At 33.5% G+C, this 19559-nt stretch overlaps 1 protein-coding gene across 15 annotated transcripts in view; it reads left to right on the top strand.

Annotated features, from left to right (window-relative positions):
- Positions 1-19559, top strand: part of phactr2 (phosphatase and actin regulator 2) — a 78975-nt gene that overhangs the window by 30093 nt on the left and 29323 nt on the right. For 12 of the 15 annotated variants that reach the window (XR_015505935.1, XR_015505937.1, XR_015505934.1 and 9 more), the window contains exons 2-4: positions 12245-12409; positions 12701-12775; positions 14971-15111. Coding sequence is in view for 10 of the 15 variants with exons in the window: in XM_087279335.1 (XP_087135461.1) it covers positions 12245-12409; positions 12701-12775; positions 14971-15111 (381 nt within the window). In the remaining 5 variants the exon portion in view is untranslated. Of the gene's footprint in view, positions 1-979; positions 1225-12244; positions 12410-12700; positions 12776-14970; positions 15112-19559 lie in introns of those variants that run through there. The other 3 variants (XR_015505936.1, XM_087279336.1, XM_087279330.1) reach the window with 1 other exon arrangement.

Raw genomic sequence — 19559 nt, 5'->3', positions numbered from 1 at the left:
AATCTATTTATTATTTTATGTTTTTAATCAATTGATGTGAATAATAACAACTTAAACTTGCTTTTTCAGAAGTATTTTTTTTTCTAAATAATAACATTTGTAGCATAACAAAACTATTAAAGCTGTAGGTCCAACTGGGCTGAGGACAAAGATAATAACAGGGTTTGTATATTTGTAAAATACTTTTAATAAAGAACAAAAATCTGAGAACCAAATGAATGACATGTTTTTACAACAACACACAGAAATCAACCATTAGTCATTTTAACCATTTTTATGATGAAATACTTTTTATTCTCTGTATTTATGTCTTTATTTTAAGGGACAGATAATGTATGTTTCTGGTAGAATGTACTTATGTGTTTGTAAATAGAGAGGAATTTTTAATTTTGGGGGTTATTTACAGAAACAAGCAGTAATCTTATATTGAAAAATATACTCTGAGTAAAAAGTAGCCCTGTTTTAAAATCACATTAAATCACTACTCAAACGATCATGTCTTGAAATCATCAATAATAAACTATCTTTAGCTTTTTAAATATTTTATCCAACATTATGCAGCAGTCAGACTTTCTAGTTTGTAACGCACAGGGACACTTTTTTTTCATAATTTCTTATTGATAATAAATATTCTGACAGCTAAAAACACATTCAACAATAAACCATTATATATATATATATATATATATATATATATATATATATATATATATATATATATATATATATATATATATATATATATATATATAGGTATTATTTGATTTGTATTTATTTATTTATTTTTTTTTTTAAAAACAGTTGTCAATGTAGCCAAAAATAGCACAGTACTTTCTAATGATGTCACTTTTGGCCAACGCGTTTATTACCAACATATATTTCCATGCTTTAAGCAGAGCTGAAGCAAGGAGGGGCTTGAAAACTTCCTCCTTATGACCTCTGACTGCTTACAATCTGCAAAAAAAAAAAAAAAAAAGGAATGACAGGCATTTCAATCCGGAGACTCGGATCTCGACTGCGTTTATCGCGACTTCACAAAGTATGGAAAAGCTCTTTTGAGAAGCGGATCTCAGAGCCGGAGAAGTGAAATGCGTCTGCTGTTATGTCGATCGAGTGGGCTTTGTTGGACAAGTTCTTGGGGCGTCGTATGATTTTTGTTTAGAGGCCCATTGGAGATCGACATGGGCCAGACATCTGTCTCCAGCTTGTCACAGAGAGCGAGCGGTAAGTGTCTGAAGCGGGGCTTGTTCAGTCTGTTTGCTCAGCCGTCACACCGCTATATCTTGATATACGCCCATGGAGGGAAGACAGACGTGACTGCAGATATAGTCAAGTCATGTCCGCGGGAAACTAAGTTCATTTTCAGGTCTTACATGGGCAGGTTGGCTTTTCATCTAACGCAGCGCTGTCTACGCGACGAAATAAAATGATAGTTTTTTTCCTGAAGCAAGCGCGTGGATTTGGGCTTGTCGCGTGGCTCGCGTCGCGTGCTTTGTAAACGATCAACAAGTGGGACTTTGTCAAGCGCATCTTCTTTGTTTTGATGAATTAAGAGTAGCTTACTTAAGAAAAACGGATATACAGAAGTTCACTGGCTTGTACTTTTCAGGAAATGATTTTCATTATTTTCTTCATCGTAATCTGCTGTCAAAGTAGCCTACGTGCTTTGAGATATACCACTTCCTAATTTCACATGGGTAAAAATAAAAATTTAACTGAGTGTAATTTTTTTTTTTGATTAAACGTTTTATTTCGATGACTATGTTAGCTTACCTTGGATTGAATTGTTGAACCCAAACAAATAACCTAAGTAAGCTTAACATTAAATGCGTACAAAACAAACCTACAGTATCTCTTAAAGGATGAATCATTTATGAAGGACATTTATCTACAATTCCAGCGTTATGGATGTGACATTTTCAGTAAAAACTTAAAATATAGATACACAAAGAAAGTATAAATTACATTGAAACATCTTGTATAGTTACGAGATAAGAAAAATATCAATCAAAATGAAGTTTATTTATATTTTATGTGAAGAAAATAAACATGCGTTATAGATGTGATCGAAAAAGTCTCCGGATATACAGTATACAACACACTTTGTTGATATTCTGTGAATTAAACTGCACAACCCAAAAGAAATAATGCTAATCGCAAGGATAAGAGCTGGCTCACTACAGAACAAACATGATTGATTTTATTTTGATTAACAATTTTTGCATTTATGAGGAAAAAGCTTTGTTATGGATGTCTCGGATGTAAAGTTGCCACTTTTGTGACTTTGGTAAATCAAAAATAATTGTTTGAAAACGTTGACTGAAACATTTAGTATTTTTACAGTACTGTTAAATACAAGCCTCCACTCATAGAAAGGGGTTTGCTATTTTGGTGAAAACATTTTTTTATGGCATGGTTGACATTTACCTGTAATTGCTCATTCCTGAATCATACTTTTAGATTTTATGAAAAAAAAAAAAATCTTATATTAATTTTGCAGATTTTGACGGTTTACTTTTATACTTTAGATAAATATGTTTGCATTAAGTTTGTGTTGTGTATGAAAAAAGGCGTTGTTTGATTTTTCTTTTTTACTCAATCAAATTTGAGTACAAATATTAATATATTAACATGCCGTTTAATTATGTATGATGTAAGCTGTATTTTTTAAATCCTGCAGTTCCTGTCATTTGTACTTGTATGTGTTGTCATTTATTATGAAAAAAAAATCATGTTTAAACTCCGCTTTACTTTGGCATGTTCAGACATTGCTATATGTGTTCATATTTTTTGTTTATTTGTTTTTGCTATTTACTTAAGCAACAGTAACAGAAATGTATTTGTGCCATAGCTGCTATTTGAAGCAAGTACTTCCCAATGCACTGTGATTGTAATCATAAGCTGCTTTGTGCACCAAATCTTGAATCACGGGATTTGCCACTATACCGTCATTTCCCCATTATTGCCAATGTGCTGTGATTCACAGATTCTGGTACTTTCAGTTCATTAGCTATCAAAGGAATCATCTTGTTATATTTTCATGAACCATAATCATTTTAAGACTAAATCTTGCATTAAATGTTTAATTGGGTCTGACTGCTAAATGTGTAGACATTGTACAAAGAAATTAAAGCAAAGCAAACGTAATAATTTGACAAATCAAAGACTTAAATAGCACAGACTGGTTTCTTCTCTATTAATAAAATACAGAAATCTTCAGGTCTGATTATATCTTACGCCTACAGTAGTTTTTGTGAATTGTTTTTAAAGAAAGGCATTACAAGAATAGGTATTTTCTTTTTTACAGTGTGTTTTTATAGTTGTGTGACAAGATGCTTTAACATCCATTAAACACAATACTCACCAACATTTGTTTACATACACAGAAAATTTCCTAATAAACAATACAAATTAATAAAAGACACCACTAAACAAACCTCATGCCTCTTTGGGATGCAGTATATTTATGATCCTGGTTGCAACATATCAGCCTGTGTTTGGCTGATGAACATCTGATGGTGCGGCTGCTTGGCAGGTCCAGTTGACATAGAACGTGACCTAAAGTACATGCAATTGTTAAGGCTGTGCTAAAGAATAGTCTGAACTCTTATTATTCGACTATGCCTAGGTATAACCTTATTTTCTATATTCTTCTGAGACCCAAAGACATTTTTTTCTGTGATTTTTCTACATCCTTTGGGTTAAAAAAAATCTACAATTTAGAGTTTTTAAATTTTGTTTTTATTTTTAATTTTACAGCATGTCCACTGTAGTTGACCATAGGACCATTTTAGTTCGAAACGACCGCCACTCAGACAACAAAACTGTACAGGATATGGCTGTAAAGGGATATTAATCCAATATTAATGTAACAAAAACAAAACATAAGCCATTTTTTTCCTTTTTGTATTGAAATTCCTGAAACAGTTTAGTCTGAAAGAGAGCCAAATTAAAAAATAAAAATAAAAGTGATGTTAATCCAAAACAAATTTAACATAAAAGCGATTTAAAACTGATTGTCGTTCTCTAATTTTCTAATTTTCTTATTGTCAGACTCTAAATCAGAGTCTTCCTCAACTATTTTATTAAGAGTCCTCTTTGCTTCAGATCTGCCTCCTTCAACATGCACTCATTGCTTACATTAAGATGGTCCTGGTGTCCACTATAGTGGACATTTAAAAGGATGATATTTTGAAACACAAACAAGTTAACAGCTTTGAAAGCTAAATGTATTGTTCCTGACACTTTATTAACAAATGTTATATAATAATAATAGTATATATGTAAAATATGTAATAATAATAGTAAAAAAACGTTTAAAAATTTAAATTTTACATACCTCTCTCCTTCCCATAAAATGTGCTTTTTTTTTGTATGTCGGCCATTTTGGATGCAGTGTAAGAAGTGGTTCCTAGCATGCCAGCTAAACAAATGACATATCACTAGAAAGCCCAGGATGTCCTATGAACAGTACAACAGGACTTGTCAGTGTAGCTAAAAAAATTAAAATAAAAAAATCATGAAAACATAATGTCCACTACAGAGGACACAAGTCAATGGGTGAGGTCCCAGGAGGATACCTTTAAAACAAGGCTAAATTTAGCATTCATTGTTGTCTTAATGCATATACCTGATGTCATAACCATTAAAATTGATGAGTTAATGACTCAAAATTTTAATTACTAATTGACATATTGAGCAAAGCAATTTTTTAGCAGCCAAATCTGCTTTATTATAACTAGCAGAATACAAAAAGGTGACAAACTGGTTGTACTGTAAGAAGTGTGCTGTGGATGTTGATGTGAGCTGCATTAAATATGTCTCTTGGGAATCATTTAGTCTACAGTCCCTTATCTGGAAGTTATAGATTTTCGATAACTTTTGTTTCCAGATCATTGTGAGAATTTGTCACGTTTTAATCCCTTTCGGTTATAAAAGAGGAAGTGAGCAATTCAGATGTCATACAAGACATATTAGCACCTATGATTCTCCCCCACCCCCAGTAAGATACTGCAGCAAAAAAAAACTAGACTAAAGGGGTCAAGATGACAAACTTTGATGCTGGAGGAAACCTTTCAAGAAGGTTCACACTTAATTAAATGTTTTGAAATGCTTTTAAAACACGAAGGTTTTGAAGGCCATAACAAACTCTCTCTAAGTGTGTACGTTGAAAAAGTAAAAAAAAAAATCTTTTAGCATATTTTATATATTTATTTTTATTATTTTATATAATTATGGGTAATGCAAATTGAGTTGATTTCAATTTAAGTAATTAAATTATTATTTTTTTAAATGGTGGAGCAGTGGGTAGCACAATCGCCTCAAAGCAAGAAAGTCTGGCTGGGTCAGTTGGCATTTCTTTGTGGAGTTTGAAAGTTCTCCCTGTGTCTGCGTGGGTTTCCCCCGGGTGCTCTGGTTTTGCTACGCCCCTGTAAAAACTGCATTACCCATGATGCTGTACTGAAAATTTCACCAATCAGAGAGCCAAGCAAGGAAAGTCCACTAAGACAGTGTTTCTCAACCCCGTTCCTGGAGGACCACCAACACTGCATGTTTTGGATGTCTCTCGCACCCATTACAGGTCTTTTAATCTCTGCTTATGAGCTAATGATTCGAATCTGGTGTTGATGGAGACATGGAAAATGCGTAGACCTGGTGGTCCTCCAGGAACGTGAGAAACACTGCACTAAGAGAACTTAAGCTACATCCACTCACATGAGGCACTGTGAATAACACAATCAAGTCTCTCTCGCTTTGATCTCACAATACTTATGTATTTGTACTTGCATATTTACATAAACTTGTAAGATACTAAACTTTTGTAGATATAGTGATCAAATTTATATATAAGTATAAATTCCATGTTTAAATTGTAAATGGCAGACATTTAAAACCCCCTTTAATGCTTTCAGGGTTTTGAGGTTGGTTCAAATCTGACATACAACTCATAATAACTGCACAAAGTATTAAACTGGCATCATTTATTGGAAATGTATTTCAGCAGTGCAGCTGTACTTATATCTGCTGCATTCACACCAGTCTTCTGTGCCCTTGAATGAATTCTGCTTGCTCATTTGTGAACCGGCACCCTCTTTGTTTTAAATGAACTTGATCCTCTGAGGTTTGAGCTCAGCATCTGTGGAATTCTGGCAGTAACTTTGCCTATTAATAATCCAATCAGAGGCAACTGGCTGTTGACAGGCCAATATGATCTAGGGTCAGGGGCTCCTTGGGGAAGATTGATTAGTGAAGAGGAGCTTTGGCATCCTCACGATGGTGTTGAAAAGACCACAGATATGTCGTCAGGCACATTCCTGTCGCATGTGTCTGCTAATGAAATCCCTCAGTGCAGTGTGAAAAACATGCTTCATATTTGGGTTTCGCACATTTCTGTGTAAAAAATGTCCAGTTTGCTGGTCAGTTTTGGACTTGTAGAAACAACTTAAACATTTGTGAGTTGGTGGCCGTAAGAACAGATTACAGCATTCACACTGCCCACATAAGTGCTGTGAAGAGCATAGAAGAGGTGGAGTTTTTTGAGCTGTGAGCCAATTTGAGTCTTGTCGGGTACAGATCTTTTTAACAGCAGTCTTTCGATTTATTTAGGGATTTGTGAAGCAACATAAATAATAGAGTGAACTACATCATATGTTTTGAAGCGTGTTGTAAATGTCAAGCAGAGTGTGATGCATTTGATACATTTGACTGTGTGATGACTTCAAGAAAAGTAAGCTGTATGAAAGAACAATAAAAAGTGAAAGAAAATCAAGTTGTTTCTGTGTGTAGCTGAACTTGTTGACTTGTGTTTTGACATAATAATCAGATAGGAGTGAAAGAATCTCGTAGTTTAGAGAACCAGGAATTCAAAGTCAAAAGCTAAGAATTTACTTTTAACTGAGCTTTTGAAAATATAGTTCATTGAAAAATCCATAATGATACTTTTTAAAATTTCTGACCGTATCCTTTTTTTTAATATTATCTTTTATTATGTGTGTAATGTAGCTGTTTATACATTTAAAAGGTCTGCAAAGTTTTAAAAATCAAAGTGCATCAAAATATAAAGAGTTCAAATGCAAAAACCTCTAAATGCTGTCTAAAATGTTTTCCTAAAATGAGATTTTTTTTTTCCTTAGCCTCCTGTTTATGTTCAGTTATTTCACCTGAGAGGCAATGAAAAGACCTTATCCGCCACTATAAATGTTAAATTACTGAGCCAACACACAAGAGTTTTAGAAGAAATTTTAGAAGAAAATATCGAATAGCCTTTAGAGGTTTTTGCATCTAAACTCTTCATATTAATATGTCCTAAAATGATTAACTGCTGGAATATGTAGAGTTTTTACATAAATTTAGTTTTTACATATCTATAACAAATGTATAATATCAGCCTGTGATCTTCATTGGCTGCCAGTTGCTATGTTTCCATCCAAAAATGCAAATTAACTTTCTGCGCAAAAATTGGATTATCGCTTAAAAGATGTGTGAATAAAGCAGCGTTTCCATCCAATGAGTCAAAAGCAAACAAAATCGTCACTTCCTGGTTATCTGGTGCCAAATATCAACAGTAAAAATGGAATTTGCTGCGGTATGTGAAGCTGCATCAATCTTTTCTTAATTTAATATATGACTTGCGCCTCAGACGGCAATCCAGGCACACAGTGAAAGCACGATGGCGTTTGAAGGTGTGAGATGTGGAGCACTTGATTCTGGAGGTGATTAATAATATAATAACACTGATACTGAGATGGTTGAGGCGTTTTAAAATGACCAAAACAACGTTTCAGATGTGTTTACAATGTGCTTAGCCTGCTGGTTTATCCATTTACACACATTTTGTTCATCACATTATCTCTTATAACAAAATCACATGACTTTTCAAATGTGCATACTGGAATTTGTTCGGTAAATGGGTTTCTTTTGCAGTTTATGCACATCTTTTCTTATCGAATAAAAAGTTTATCCTACTCAGTTCTCAGTTATGCGCAAATGTTTTTATGCGCATTTTCAAAATGTATGCGCATTTTGCCATTTCCATTAACGATTTCTTTATTCGCATGTACCAAAATGCACATACCGGTAATAATAGGTGGATGGAAACGTAGCAAGTGAATAATATCTGATTTAGGGTTGTTCAATATGACAATGCACAGTATATCACATATTTTATTTACATATTATATTTATATTATGCTCTACCATTTATTTCCTGGTGTCAAAAATACATTCTTTAGCCTAACAATATTTCATAATATATGAGCGGAATATTACACCTGATAAAAATATGAATAACACCGCATTATAAGAAATCTTGTTAGTACAATGTTTACCTTTTGCATTTTATTTTGCAATATTTATTTATTTTTATGTTGGACCTGTAATCATTAGTTTTCGAAAAGTGTTTTTGTATTATTAATATTTATTATTTGTTAACATTTATTTATTTATTATTTTATATTTCTAAAGTTTTCTTTAAACCTTTGTGCTGAATTTCTAAATATAGTGAGAAATATGATCACATATGAAGTTAGAACATTTCTGAGTATATTCTTTAAAATGTTAAGAGGTGTTTACATGTGGTCAATGTATATGAACTACCCGATGATTGAATTTACAGCAGGGCTTGAAATGAACTTTTTTTTTTTCTTTGCAGCACCAGTGCTCCCAACTTCACATATTTAGGAGCACCGAAAAGAATTTAGGAGCATCAGATCAAAATTAGGAGCACCCACCAAAAATGAATAAGCCCATTGCAAATTGTATTTTAAGGGATTTATTGTATTTTAAAACAACATCAATTAGGACTAACAAAAACCAGAAACAACTATCCAACTAATGCTGAGACATTATATTTGTGTGCAATAATTCCAAAATGTATGTCTAATAATTATAAAATATTAATGATGATAAAAATTACAATAATAGTAACAATGAATTACATTTCTCATCATCATGCTGCCTTGAATGTGCTTGAATTTGAGTTGTGTGCAATAAAAAGGCTGTTAATTTCTGAAAAATAAATGTATGGTTTGCATCAAACAAAAATTAAGCATTGCAGTAAGACATATTTATTTTGCACTTTTGTTTTTATATGCATGTCAATTTAATAAATAATATTTCTGCCATAAAACAAACAAAAAAGTCTTCTATCACTCTTTAAAAGTTTGATATGGGTTTGTGTCATTTTAAATGCTCACTCTTCTTATGAGCTGATCTTCATTTTTTTGTGTTTGTGGAATAAAGCAGGCGAGTCAGCCGCACCAATTTATGAGCAGGGCAGAGCAGGATTCTCGCAACTTCCATCATAAGTGTTCACAAGACCCTTTTCTTGTAAAATAGGTGTTTGGATCTACATATAGCCTAAAAGTGATGTCAAATTAGATGCATTCACTCATTTTCCTTCTCTTATTCCCTTATTTATCAGGGGTCACCACAAAGAAATGAACCGTCAACTATTCCTGCCTATTACCACAGTTTTACACAGCGCAGCCTGAACCCAGTACTGGGAAACACATGCACTCATACACTAAGGTTGTTTTTTAGTGCATCCAATCACCTTTAGTGCATGTTTTTGGACTGTGAGGGAAACCTAGAGGAAACCCACACAAATACTAAGAGAACATGCAAACTCCACACAGCAATGCCAACTGGCCCCGCCAGGGCTTGAACCAGCAAACTTCTTGCTGGGTGCCACCTAAATTACATGCATAGTTTACAACTTGACCCACAGAATGACCCACTGAAATAGTTAATCAGGGAATGTTCGATACACTAAATATCCCTAAAAACACAGAAACTTCAATACGTTTTATTAATAAATTATTTAATTTTAATAAATACATAAATTTGATTCACTAAAGCATGCACTGTATTTCTCAAACTAACATTACTGAAATAATTGACCCCCCCATCCAAAATATTAAAAACAATAATCATATTGGCATCTACACCAATGAATGATCATGTTCAGTTTTAGTATTGTAGTAGTCATCTGCCAACCTAAATCTACAAGCTCTTTAATGAATGATGGATTCTGATTGACTGTCAGTGTTTTTGATGTTTTTCGGCTGGGGGAAAGTTATATAAAGATCTGCGCTGTGTTGGTGTCCGAAAAACATTGAACTTCAATGATTTGAAATGTCTGAGTAAGGCAAAAAGTTACACTGGTTTATAACGGTGACCCATACACACACTGACCCAGGTCTCTGCTGTAATCCTGCGGAGAACAATGAAAGTGTGTGTGCGTTTGCTTGAAATGATAAATGGTGTCACTGCTTTGCAGCCTGACTCTTTGTTTATTGTTCTGAGTTCTTTGATCTGGTTTGGCTGATTGGAAACGCTCTTATGATCGTTTTACACTTCATCTGGTGAGGTGTGCCTGTGACTTTAGGTCGGCTGTTCTGTTGGGTTTATGTTTGATGAACGGGTTTAATATCTTCTTGCCTGGGTCATGTGGAAAACCACACCTCGCTGCGAGAATCTGTTCATTTTACTCCAGCTAAGTAGAGGTGATGTAGGGGTGAAGGTGGAGTGGAAGAGAGTTCAAATTTTAGGCTTCAGACGGGCTAATCTGAACATTTTCAGTGATTTAGGTCTTGTGATGCATTTGCAAGGAACTTTTAATATTAAGAGTAAAAGTTGTAGCCACACTGTAAAAATTTATTTTTAATGAGTCCATTGGACTTATATTATGTTAAACTGACTTAAAAGTGATTGCATAACTTATAAGGTTAAGTTAGAACATGATTAAGTTAATATAATAAGTTACAATGAAGTAAAACATATTGTGTGATGACTAATTGTTCATATAATTTGTACAGTGCAGTAATCCAGTCATCACATTCACATCACACTTCAGAAAATAATATAATATACTGATTTGGTATGTTTACTTTTAAAAACCCTCTACTGCATATATTGTTTCATTATTTTTGCTGAATGTTATTGAAAACAAACATAATATTGTATTATTATGTAGATACCTACATACAGTAGGTATATTTTCTCCAGTAAATAATATAACAAATAAATAAGTCTAATATATCCAGATGCATCAGAGTATTGTGGCTACTAGCTAACAATGCTTATATATTATACTATATACTATACTACGCCTATCCTACTGTATCAGCCTCTGAACTAACTCTCCATCACTGCTCTTTTCAAATGTCAAATCTGCATCATTCTTATTGGTCTCTAAAATCCATCTCATCCTCACTTTCATCTGCAGGAAGAGCCAGTCGTGTCCTTTTCTTCTTTCACTTACCATAGTACATGGTGGTCCTTACTAATACACTGTTCGCTGTATTTATTTCTAATCAAAAGCCATTAAAATTAGATTTTATCCCTAATGCAAATGCCATTAACATAGGACAGATCAACATTATATTACTAGAATTCATGTTATTGTTACAACTTAAAAGATCACAGCTAACCTTGCTAGCTAGCTAACCCATTGCAATATTGCATGTTTCACTATTAAACAGTGTTGCCATTTGGTAACACATTTGATTTACTAACTTCTAAAAACATAAAAAAAAAAAACTAACTTGATAAAAACATTTTTGATTTATGAATATGTAATTATAACTTATTGGAGGTGATGTCTCAGATTTTTTTGTGGATCTGAGATGAGTTGTCATTGGTTTTTATTGATGTTTACATTTGGATTTAGCAACTACTCACAATAAATGCCAGTATGTCAGAAATCGTGCCACAGAAAAACATTGCATGTCATGTGACTTAACCAAAGCACATCATTGGCTAATCTAAGGTCTTCTCTTTCCTAGAAAAATATTAAAACATTGGTCTTAAAGAATCAGTGGCAGGGTAATGAACAGAAATATCATGTTGCCATATGGCAACACCATGCGGTAGAGGGTTACAGTAAATTAAGTGTAGACTTTTTTTGGTCTTGTGAAACTCTGATACTTTTAGCCTTTTTTGACATCTGAATATATATTTACTATCATGTTTGGTCAGTTTAATGTGTGCTTGTTTTGATTTAATTATCTTGAATGCATGTATATTATGTTTGTTGTGTGTTATTCATGGAACGAGGCAGCTAGCTGTTCTTATTGCTGAAGGGTGATGTTTGTTGTTATGGTCAGAAACATTCATTCACAAGCATTTCCTGTTATAAAACCAGTTAACAATTTTCTATTGTTTAAGGGTAACCTTTGCATGTATGTAATTGCTTTTTATTCATTTCATTCAAAATTGTGTTCTTGCTGTGATTCACTTTTAGTGGAGGGGCTGGAAAAATCTTCTCTTGCCAACTGTGATGTGGTGGGAAGCTCTCAGTCTCCTCAGCTGAAAGGAAAGGGTAAGCTCTCTTCACTGGGCAAGATCTTTAAACCTTGGAAATGGAGAAAGAAGAGGACCAGTGATAAGTTCCAGGACCTCTCCAAAGGTATATCACCATTTATTAATAGCATTTGATTCATTGTTATGCATTTATCTGTGTAAAGTATTTTGAAAATATGATGCCTTCTCGGCTTTCCTTGATGCTTCTTCACAATGCCACAAATAAAAGTTTAATCATCCGGCATGACATTTAGATGATTATGGTGGATGGATATGGAACATGTATTGTGAAATGTATTGCACACAATATATTACTGATGGCTGCACTTTCAGTGAACTTTGAGTGCCATTGTAACCTTAATATAATGATATCTTAACACATACATTATCTTTGTAGTTCTGGAGAGGAAAATATCCACCAGGCAAACAAGAGAAGAGCTTATAAAGAAGGGTGTGCTTATTCCAGACCAAGGTGAGAGTTTAAATAAATGAAGTGAATGTTACATTCAGTGTGCATATACAGTGCATCCGGAAAGTATTCATAGCGTTTCACTTTTTCCACATTTTTTATGTTACAGCCTCATTCCAAAATAGATCAAAATAATTTATTTCCTCAAAATTCTACACGCACTACCCCACAATAACAATGTGAAAAAAGATTTTTGAAATTGTTGCAAATTTATTAAAAATAAAAAATAAAAAAAAATCACATGTACATAAGTATTCACAGCCTTTGCTCAATACTTTGTTGAAGCACCTTTGGCAGTGATTACAGCCTCAAGTCTTTTTGAATATGATGCCACAAGCTTGGCACACCTGTATCTGGAATTTTTTGCCCATTCCTCTTTGCAAAATCTCTCATTCTCTATCAGGTTGGATGGGAAGCGACCGTGTACAGCCATTTTCAGATTTGTTGAGAGATGTTCAATAGGATTCAGGTCTGGTCTCTGGTTGGACCAATCAAGGACATTCACCGAGTTGATTTTTCAAGTTTTTTATTTTTAATAAGTTTAAAACTTTTTTTCACATTGTCGTTATGGGGTATTGTGTGTAAAAGAATAAAAATAAATGAATTTAATTCATTTTGGAATAAGACTGTAACATAAAATGTGAAAAACGTGAAGCACTATGAATACTTTATGGATATACTGTATGGTGATCAAATTTCCCCTGAGGCGTTCCATTCCCCTGACACCTTTGTTCATATTCAAAAAACAAATTAAGATAGTTTGGAGAAAATCTGGGAGCTCTCTCATTCTCTATAGACAGCAAGGCTCCTGACTTGTTTAAAAAACAGAAAAGGAACCAAAAACATTTCATATTACTTCAGTGGCTGAACCGTGATCATAAGAAGCTCCAAGAACACCTTTGTGCACAATAATGTAAAAACAATTTGTTCACCCATATCTACTGTGTCTGATCAGGGGCACATTACTATGAGCAATATGATGCTTGCGTGTTGCACTGTTGACTGTAATATTGCCCTTAGTAAACTATCTGTGAAGGATGAGGCAGCTCTCATATTTAATCTAAATATCTTAATTTGTGTTCTGAAGATCAACAAAGGTCTCAGGGAATTAGAACAGAATGAGGGGGACTAATAACAAAATTTTGATATTTGGGTGAACTAACCTTTCAAAGAAGTGTATTAGACTGTAGAATTGATATTAATTAGTTGTTTATCTGAATTCATTTTATAATAACTAACTGCTGCAACTAATGGCTATATGAGGTTAATTAGAACTGGTTAATTAGCAGATAGCATCTTTAACCATTATGGTACCACCACATATAGTAGAAGACAAATTCACTGTTTTCTACGTCTGTAGCCACAGTTTCCAGGGATAAACAAATCAGAAGCAATTAAAGCATTGAAGAAGTTGTGAACCCTTTTGTATCTTTTCATTTTGTACTGTTTTCTGATATCCACCTATCATTTTCACATGATTTGTGGAATAAACTAATATCTTAGAAGTAATAGGATGTTTTGTTCTGTTTCTGTTTAATTTTACTTTCACTTTGCTTTAAAGATTAGGCACCAAAGTTTGTTAGGCCAGCTGTGTGCCTATTGATATATACTTCTACATGTATGCTCGACGGCCTACATTCTTGTTTATTTTCAAAGCTTCTTTTACATTTGATTTCTGCATGGACCTATTTTGGTATCAATATAAGCCTTTTTTTTAAATTCAAGGATGTTTTATGGTATAATGACCTTATTTAATGACCTCTTATTTTGATTGCTCTTGACCCCTATTATAAATAAAGTGAATATACCACCCATAATTTCACATACATGATTTTTTTTTTAATTAAAGCTGATATTTGATATTTGAATTCAAAACATGAATTTGGTGACATGAATATTTCCTATACATGATGCAGTTTTTAAAATAAAATAAAATAAGCATGTTTTGCCAGAAAATACTATTTCAATCTTTGCAGTTAGTTTTTGAGTGTAAATGTTTCAGTCTTCAGGTTCAGAGTAAAATGTTTGACTAATAATTTAAGTGCTACCTTTAAGGACTCATCAAGAACTCAAAGCACTTCTCACAAAAAAACATCTGCAGAATGACTTGAGTATAAATGCTTAAAAATACTTTTCAGTGAACTGCATTTACTAAGTCTTGCTTTTTTGATAAGTGAGCCATGTTTTCCTATCTATAGATGACCCTTTGAACACAGAGACCTTGAATGGCCATGCAGTGCCCAGTGGAGTTACTGAAAAGGTCAAAGTGGACATTGAAACACCAGAACCAGTCCCGGAAGAGAAATCAGACTTGGCGGCAGTGGCAGAGGAGCCAGAAGGTGCAGTTTTCTGTTCATGCAACAAGGATACAAATAAAGATAGTTGAATTTCTAGCATGAAATCTAAAGCCCAAAATATTCTTTTAAGATGTGATAATGCGTTTATTTGTAGAAACGTAGTTGATCTGTTCATCCGGAAATGCTGAATTCACAGTTCCTCTGTGAAATAGTATACTATGATCTCGCCTCATTAGCAGGACTTTTGTTGTCTTTTTCTGCACAGAATTTTGTAAAATCTGAAAAAGCGGTATACTTAACATGTAAATTAAATATAAAAAGTCTTTGAAACTTTAAGGTTTACAATGCAACTAATTTGGTAATTTGGAAATTTCATAAAGGAGCTGCAGGTTTGATGTGGTGGTTTAAATGGCACCAAAGAAAGACCAAGAATAATCACAAAGTACTCTACACTATGCTACTGTTTTTTTAAACCATTAAAAAAAAAAATTGTCTGTTGTCATGACAAATTCAGAAAATAACTACAATATTTTAAATTCACATTTTTTCATTTTGATTTTATGACATTCATTGTGCATTGACAATGCTTACCATTCACAACTTTAGATTTTACTTCACAGCACAAACATTCTTATATTTAAATGCATAATTTCTAAATACATTTAAATTTATATATTTTTTGTAAGACATTTTTGCATGCACAGAAAAACATGAGCATTTTGAGCATTGTCAAGCAAGTTCTTAAACACCTGTGATTGGTCATTGTGTTCCCGCACTCAACAGAAAGGGCTAAAATTGGCAGTTCGCGCGGCTCTGGCGTTATTCACCGAGGAGGTTATGGATAGATGGCCTGTTTGTGTGTGTGTTTGTGTGTGTGTTTGTGTGTGTGTTTGTGTGTGTGTGTGTGTGTGTGTGTGTGTGTGTGTGTGTGTGTGTGTGTGTGTGTGTGTGTGTGTGTGTGTGTGTGTGTGTGAGAGAGAGTGTGTGAGAGAGTGTGTGAGAGAGTGTGTGAGAGAGTGTGTGAGAGAGTGTGTGAGAGAGTGTGTGAGAGAGTGTGAGAGAGAGTGTGAGAGAGAGAAAGAGGTTACGTTACCTCACGCAACCAGGTCAAATGTCCACAATACACACAAACAGAGAGAGAGAGAGAGAGAGAGAGAGAGAGAGAAGCAGAGCAGAGATGCAGTTCACAGCTTTAATTTAATCTTCACAGCAGTGAAGAAGGGGCTTGTGGGTTCTTCTGTAACAGTCGTCTTTTTAAGTAACGGTAGTTGGATCGTTTTAATTCCCCACACTTTCCACTCTCACCATAGTAATTATCGAAATAATCGCAGCTCAAATTGCTATTTCGGTTTAAAATTAATTAATCATGCAGCCCTATAAACTATTATTTTACATAGTGTATTGTACATTAATCAACTAAACATTTCCATATTATTCAATAATATTACTGAAATTATTATTTAAAAAATGTACAAATATTTATTTACGGCATTTGCACAGTAAGTGTATGATGGGCTCAAAAGTCTGCGACAACTAAAGAGGTTTTAGCAGATTTTTTCAGGTACAGATTTTTTCCTCCTCCTAAGCAGCAAAAGAGGATTCCCTCACGATTAATACCTGGCATAACAGACCCATATCTCTTTTGATTAAATATACGACTGAGATACACGTATACCTACTAATGTCCTTCATAATGATTTTAGGAATGACTTACTGCAAGATTAAAAAATAGGTTTTGGACATACATTATCAGCCTTTTGAAAATATTGCAAATGTTTTGTGTAAATCTGTAATGGAAACCAGGCTACTGTTTCTTTTACACTGTGCACATACTCAAGCAAAAAAGCTAAGTATACATTGGGCTTAGCAGTACAGCTAATCAGTCCTATGATGTTTAAGTCTAAGCCACTCATAAGCAAGACAACTTGTGGTCTTTTCATGAGTGTTGAAGCATGCTAATGTTCTTGTCTTGGTGTTTTTGTCAGTGCATGGACCGAGCAAAGCAATTCATGCTAAATTGGCTGTTGCAGTGTATCGTGTCTGCAAATAACACCTTTCATTTCATATATCGTTGTGGCCAAACATTAGTCAAATCAGCACTTGTACTGTAAGAGTAAATGGGTGGGAAAAGATAGCCTGTATTAATATAGCATGGGTAAAGTAGCGTTAACTATATCATTTAGAGGAAGTGGAAACCGCTTTGAAGCAGTGGTTTTAAGTTGTTTGGTGACACAAAAACGCGGTCAAGTTTTTAATAAATCGTACAGCTGAAGTTATTTGTAGAACAAAGGCATTTCCTGAGTAGTGTGTTTGGTTCATGTCATTGTGTTGTTTCCTCTAATATATCTCTTTGTGAGTGCCAGAACTAGGGATGCACTAAATTGTCGGCTGATGAAAGTTATCATTTTTTTTCCATACAATTTTTTGTTTTCAGCCAAAATAGAAAAAAAGGCAAACATATGAGCTTGTACTGTACTGCAATGGTCAGCAGTGTTCAGGACACAAGTTTTGCTCTACCACCAGCCATTGTAGATGCATGGTAGAACTTTTCACTCAATATTACACTCTGTGAATATTCCACATGTTCTACTCATGCTCTTCGAAAGAGTAAATATGGCGTAGATAGGACGTTTCTATCTACAGTAGTCTACTTGGTCCTGCTGCTTACAGTAGCACTACTCTTGCCTCTTGCACACTGTTCTGCTCCACTCTCTGACACATAATCTGATAACAATATCTTTGTAGGGCTAAAAAATCTGATTCTGTTGCTTAGATCTGAATAAAAATAATATAGACCATAAAACTCTTTGTAAAAATTGGCAAAAATAAATTGTGTGGTTCAAAATTATAGATTTTTTTTAATGCCAAAAATCATTCACATATTAGGTAAAGGCCATATTCCATGGAAGATATTTTGTAAATGTTTCTTACTGTAAATAAATCAAATCTTAATTATTATTTAGTAGACAATTTTGATTAGTAAACTTTATGATTAGAAGGTTTTTGTTAATATTTCTTAATGTAAATAAATCGAATCTTAATTAGTAATATACTATTAAGTAAACAATTTTTGATTAGTAATGTATTTTTCCTAACAAATGAAAATGTCTTTCCTAACAAGCTATACATTGATGGAAACTTTCATAGTCATGGTTTTGTGCTCCAGGGTCAAATATGTTGATAAAACATTGGTGGCTAAAATATTAGACATGCTGAATATGTTAATGTTTACCTCCAAAACAACATTTAATTTCATGTTAAGTTCATGAAACATGCAGATGGTTGCTCTGAGCACTGCATTAGATAAAATAAGTTGTTCTTATTTTTTCTGCTTTTAACTAATGCTGTGATATCACAGTGAAATAGGTCTAGTTTGTTTTTAGCAAGAAAAAAAGATTTCAATCTCCTCATGATGGATCTATTTTTTGATGGCTTTGTTGATATTTATTTATTTATTTATTTATTTATTATTTTTTTAAGTTTATCAAGGCCAATTTACCAAACAATCTACACCCTTTTAAATATGGAAAGTGTTCTTATAATTATGTACAGTATGCTGTCAGATTTTATTGCATTAGTTTAATGACTAATTTATTGGCTTGTGTTTTTAAAAGTCAGTGGCAAGAGATACGTTGATGTGCTGTACAGTTCAGCAGATTGATGATATATTAAAATAATTTTTTAATAATAACTTGACAGTTGTACTGACATCATCTTTTTAGGTCATGGATAATGTATCGTTTAGTCTGACATCATGTTGGATTTTTTTTTCTAGCTGAAGCTGTGGGCAGATGTTGTTGTGGCCAAAGTCATGAGATGTGTAAAAGAAACATCAATGGTGTATTTTTATAATTTCAGCCTCCTTAATGTTCTACAACAATTCTGCAATTGTTTCTGTGACCTTTCCCTCCACCGCTGAATGTGTGTTATTCTTGGAGAGGCCGCGGGGGAATAGATTTACTCAAGCATTAATCCACTTGAGGCATTTTCGCTGTGCAGAAGAACAGACATTGTAAAATGCTTTTATAAAACTGCACCAAGAGCATAAAGCCAGTGTTTAATAATTAATCAGTCAAATTAACGACAATCACCAACGCAAACATTGCCATTTATGTATAGGGGCTAAAATGTGCATATAAAAAAACAGTAATTTTGTGTAATAGATTATAAAATTCACGCAGAAGCAAAAATTCAGCCATCATTTACTTACCCTTGACTTGTTCCAAACCAGTTTGAGTTTTAAACACAGAAATTTTAAAGAATGTTTGAAAACTATAACCTGTAGCCATTGATATTTATAGTCTCTTAACAATTGATCAAGTCGAGGATGAGTAAATGATGACAGAATTTGTACTTTTGGAAAATCTATCTAAAGATTGCCGTTTACAGTATGTATAGGGTCAAATATATTTTTAAAATTTGCTGCATTTTTATAAAAAACTGGAAATATTGTGTAATATTTTCTATTTTAAAATTAAATTGTAAAATGA

Source organism: Danio rerio, chromosome 13 (genome assembly GCF_052040795.2).
Source record: "Danio rerio strain M-AB ecotype USA chromosome 13, GRCz13ab, whole genome shotgun sequence".
NCBI lineage: Eukaryota > Metazoa > Chordata > Actinopteri > Cypriniformes > Danionidae > Danio > Danio rerio.
The sequence above is the reverse complement of the archived record's forward strand: the minus strand, read 5'-3'. Positions and strand labels throughout refer to the sequence as shown.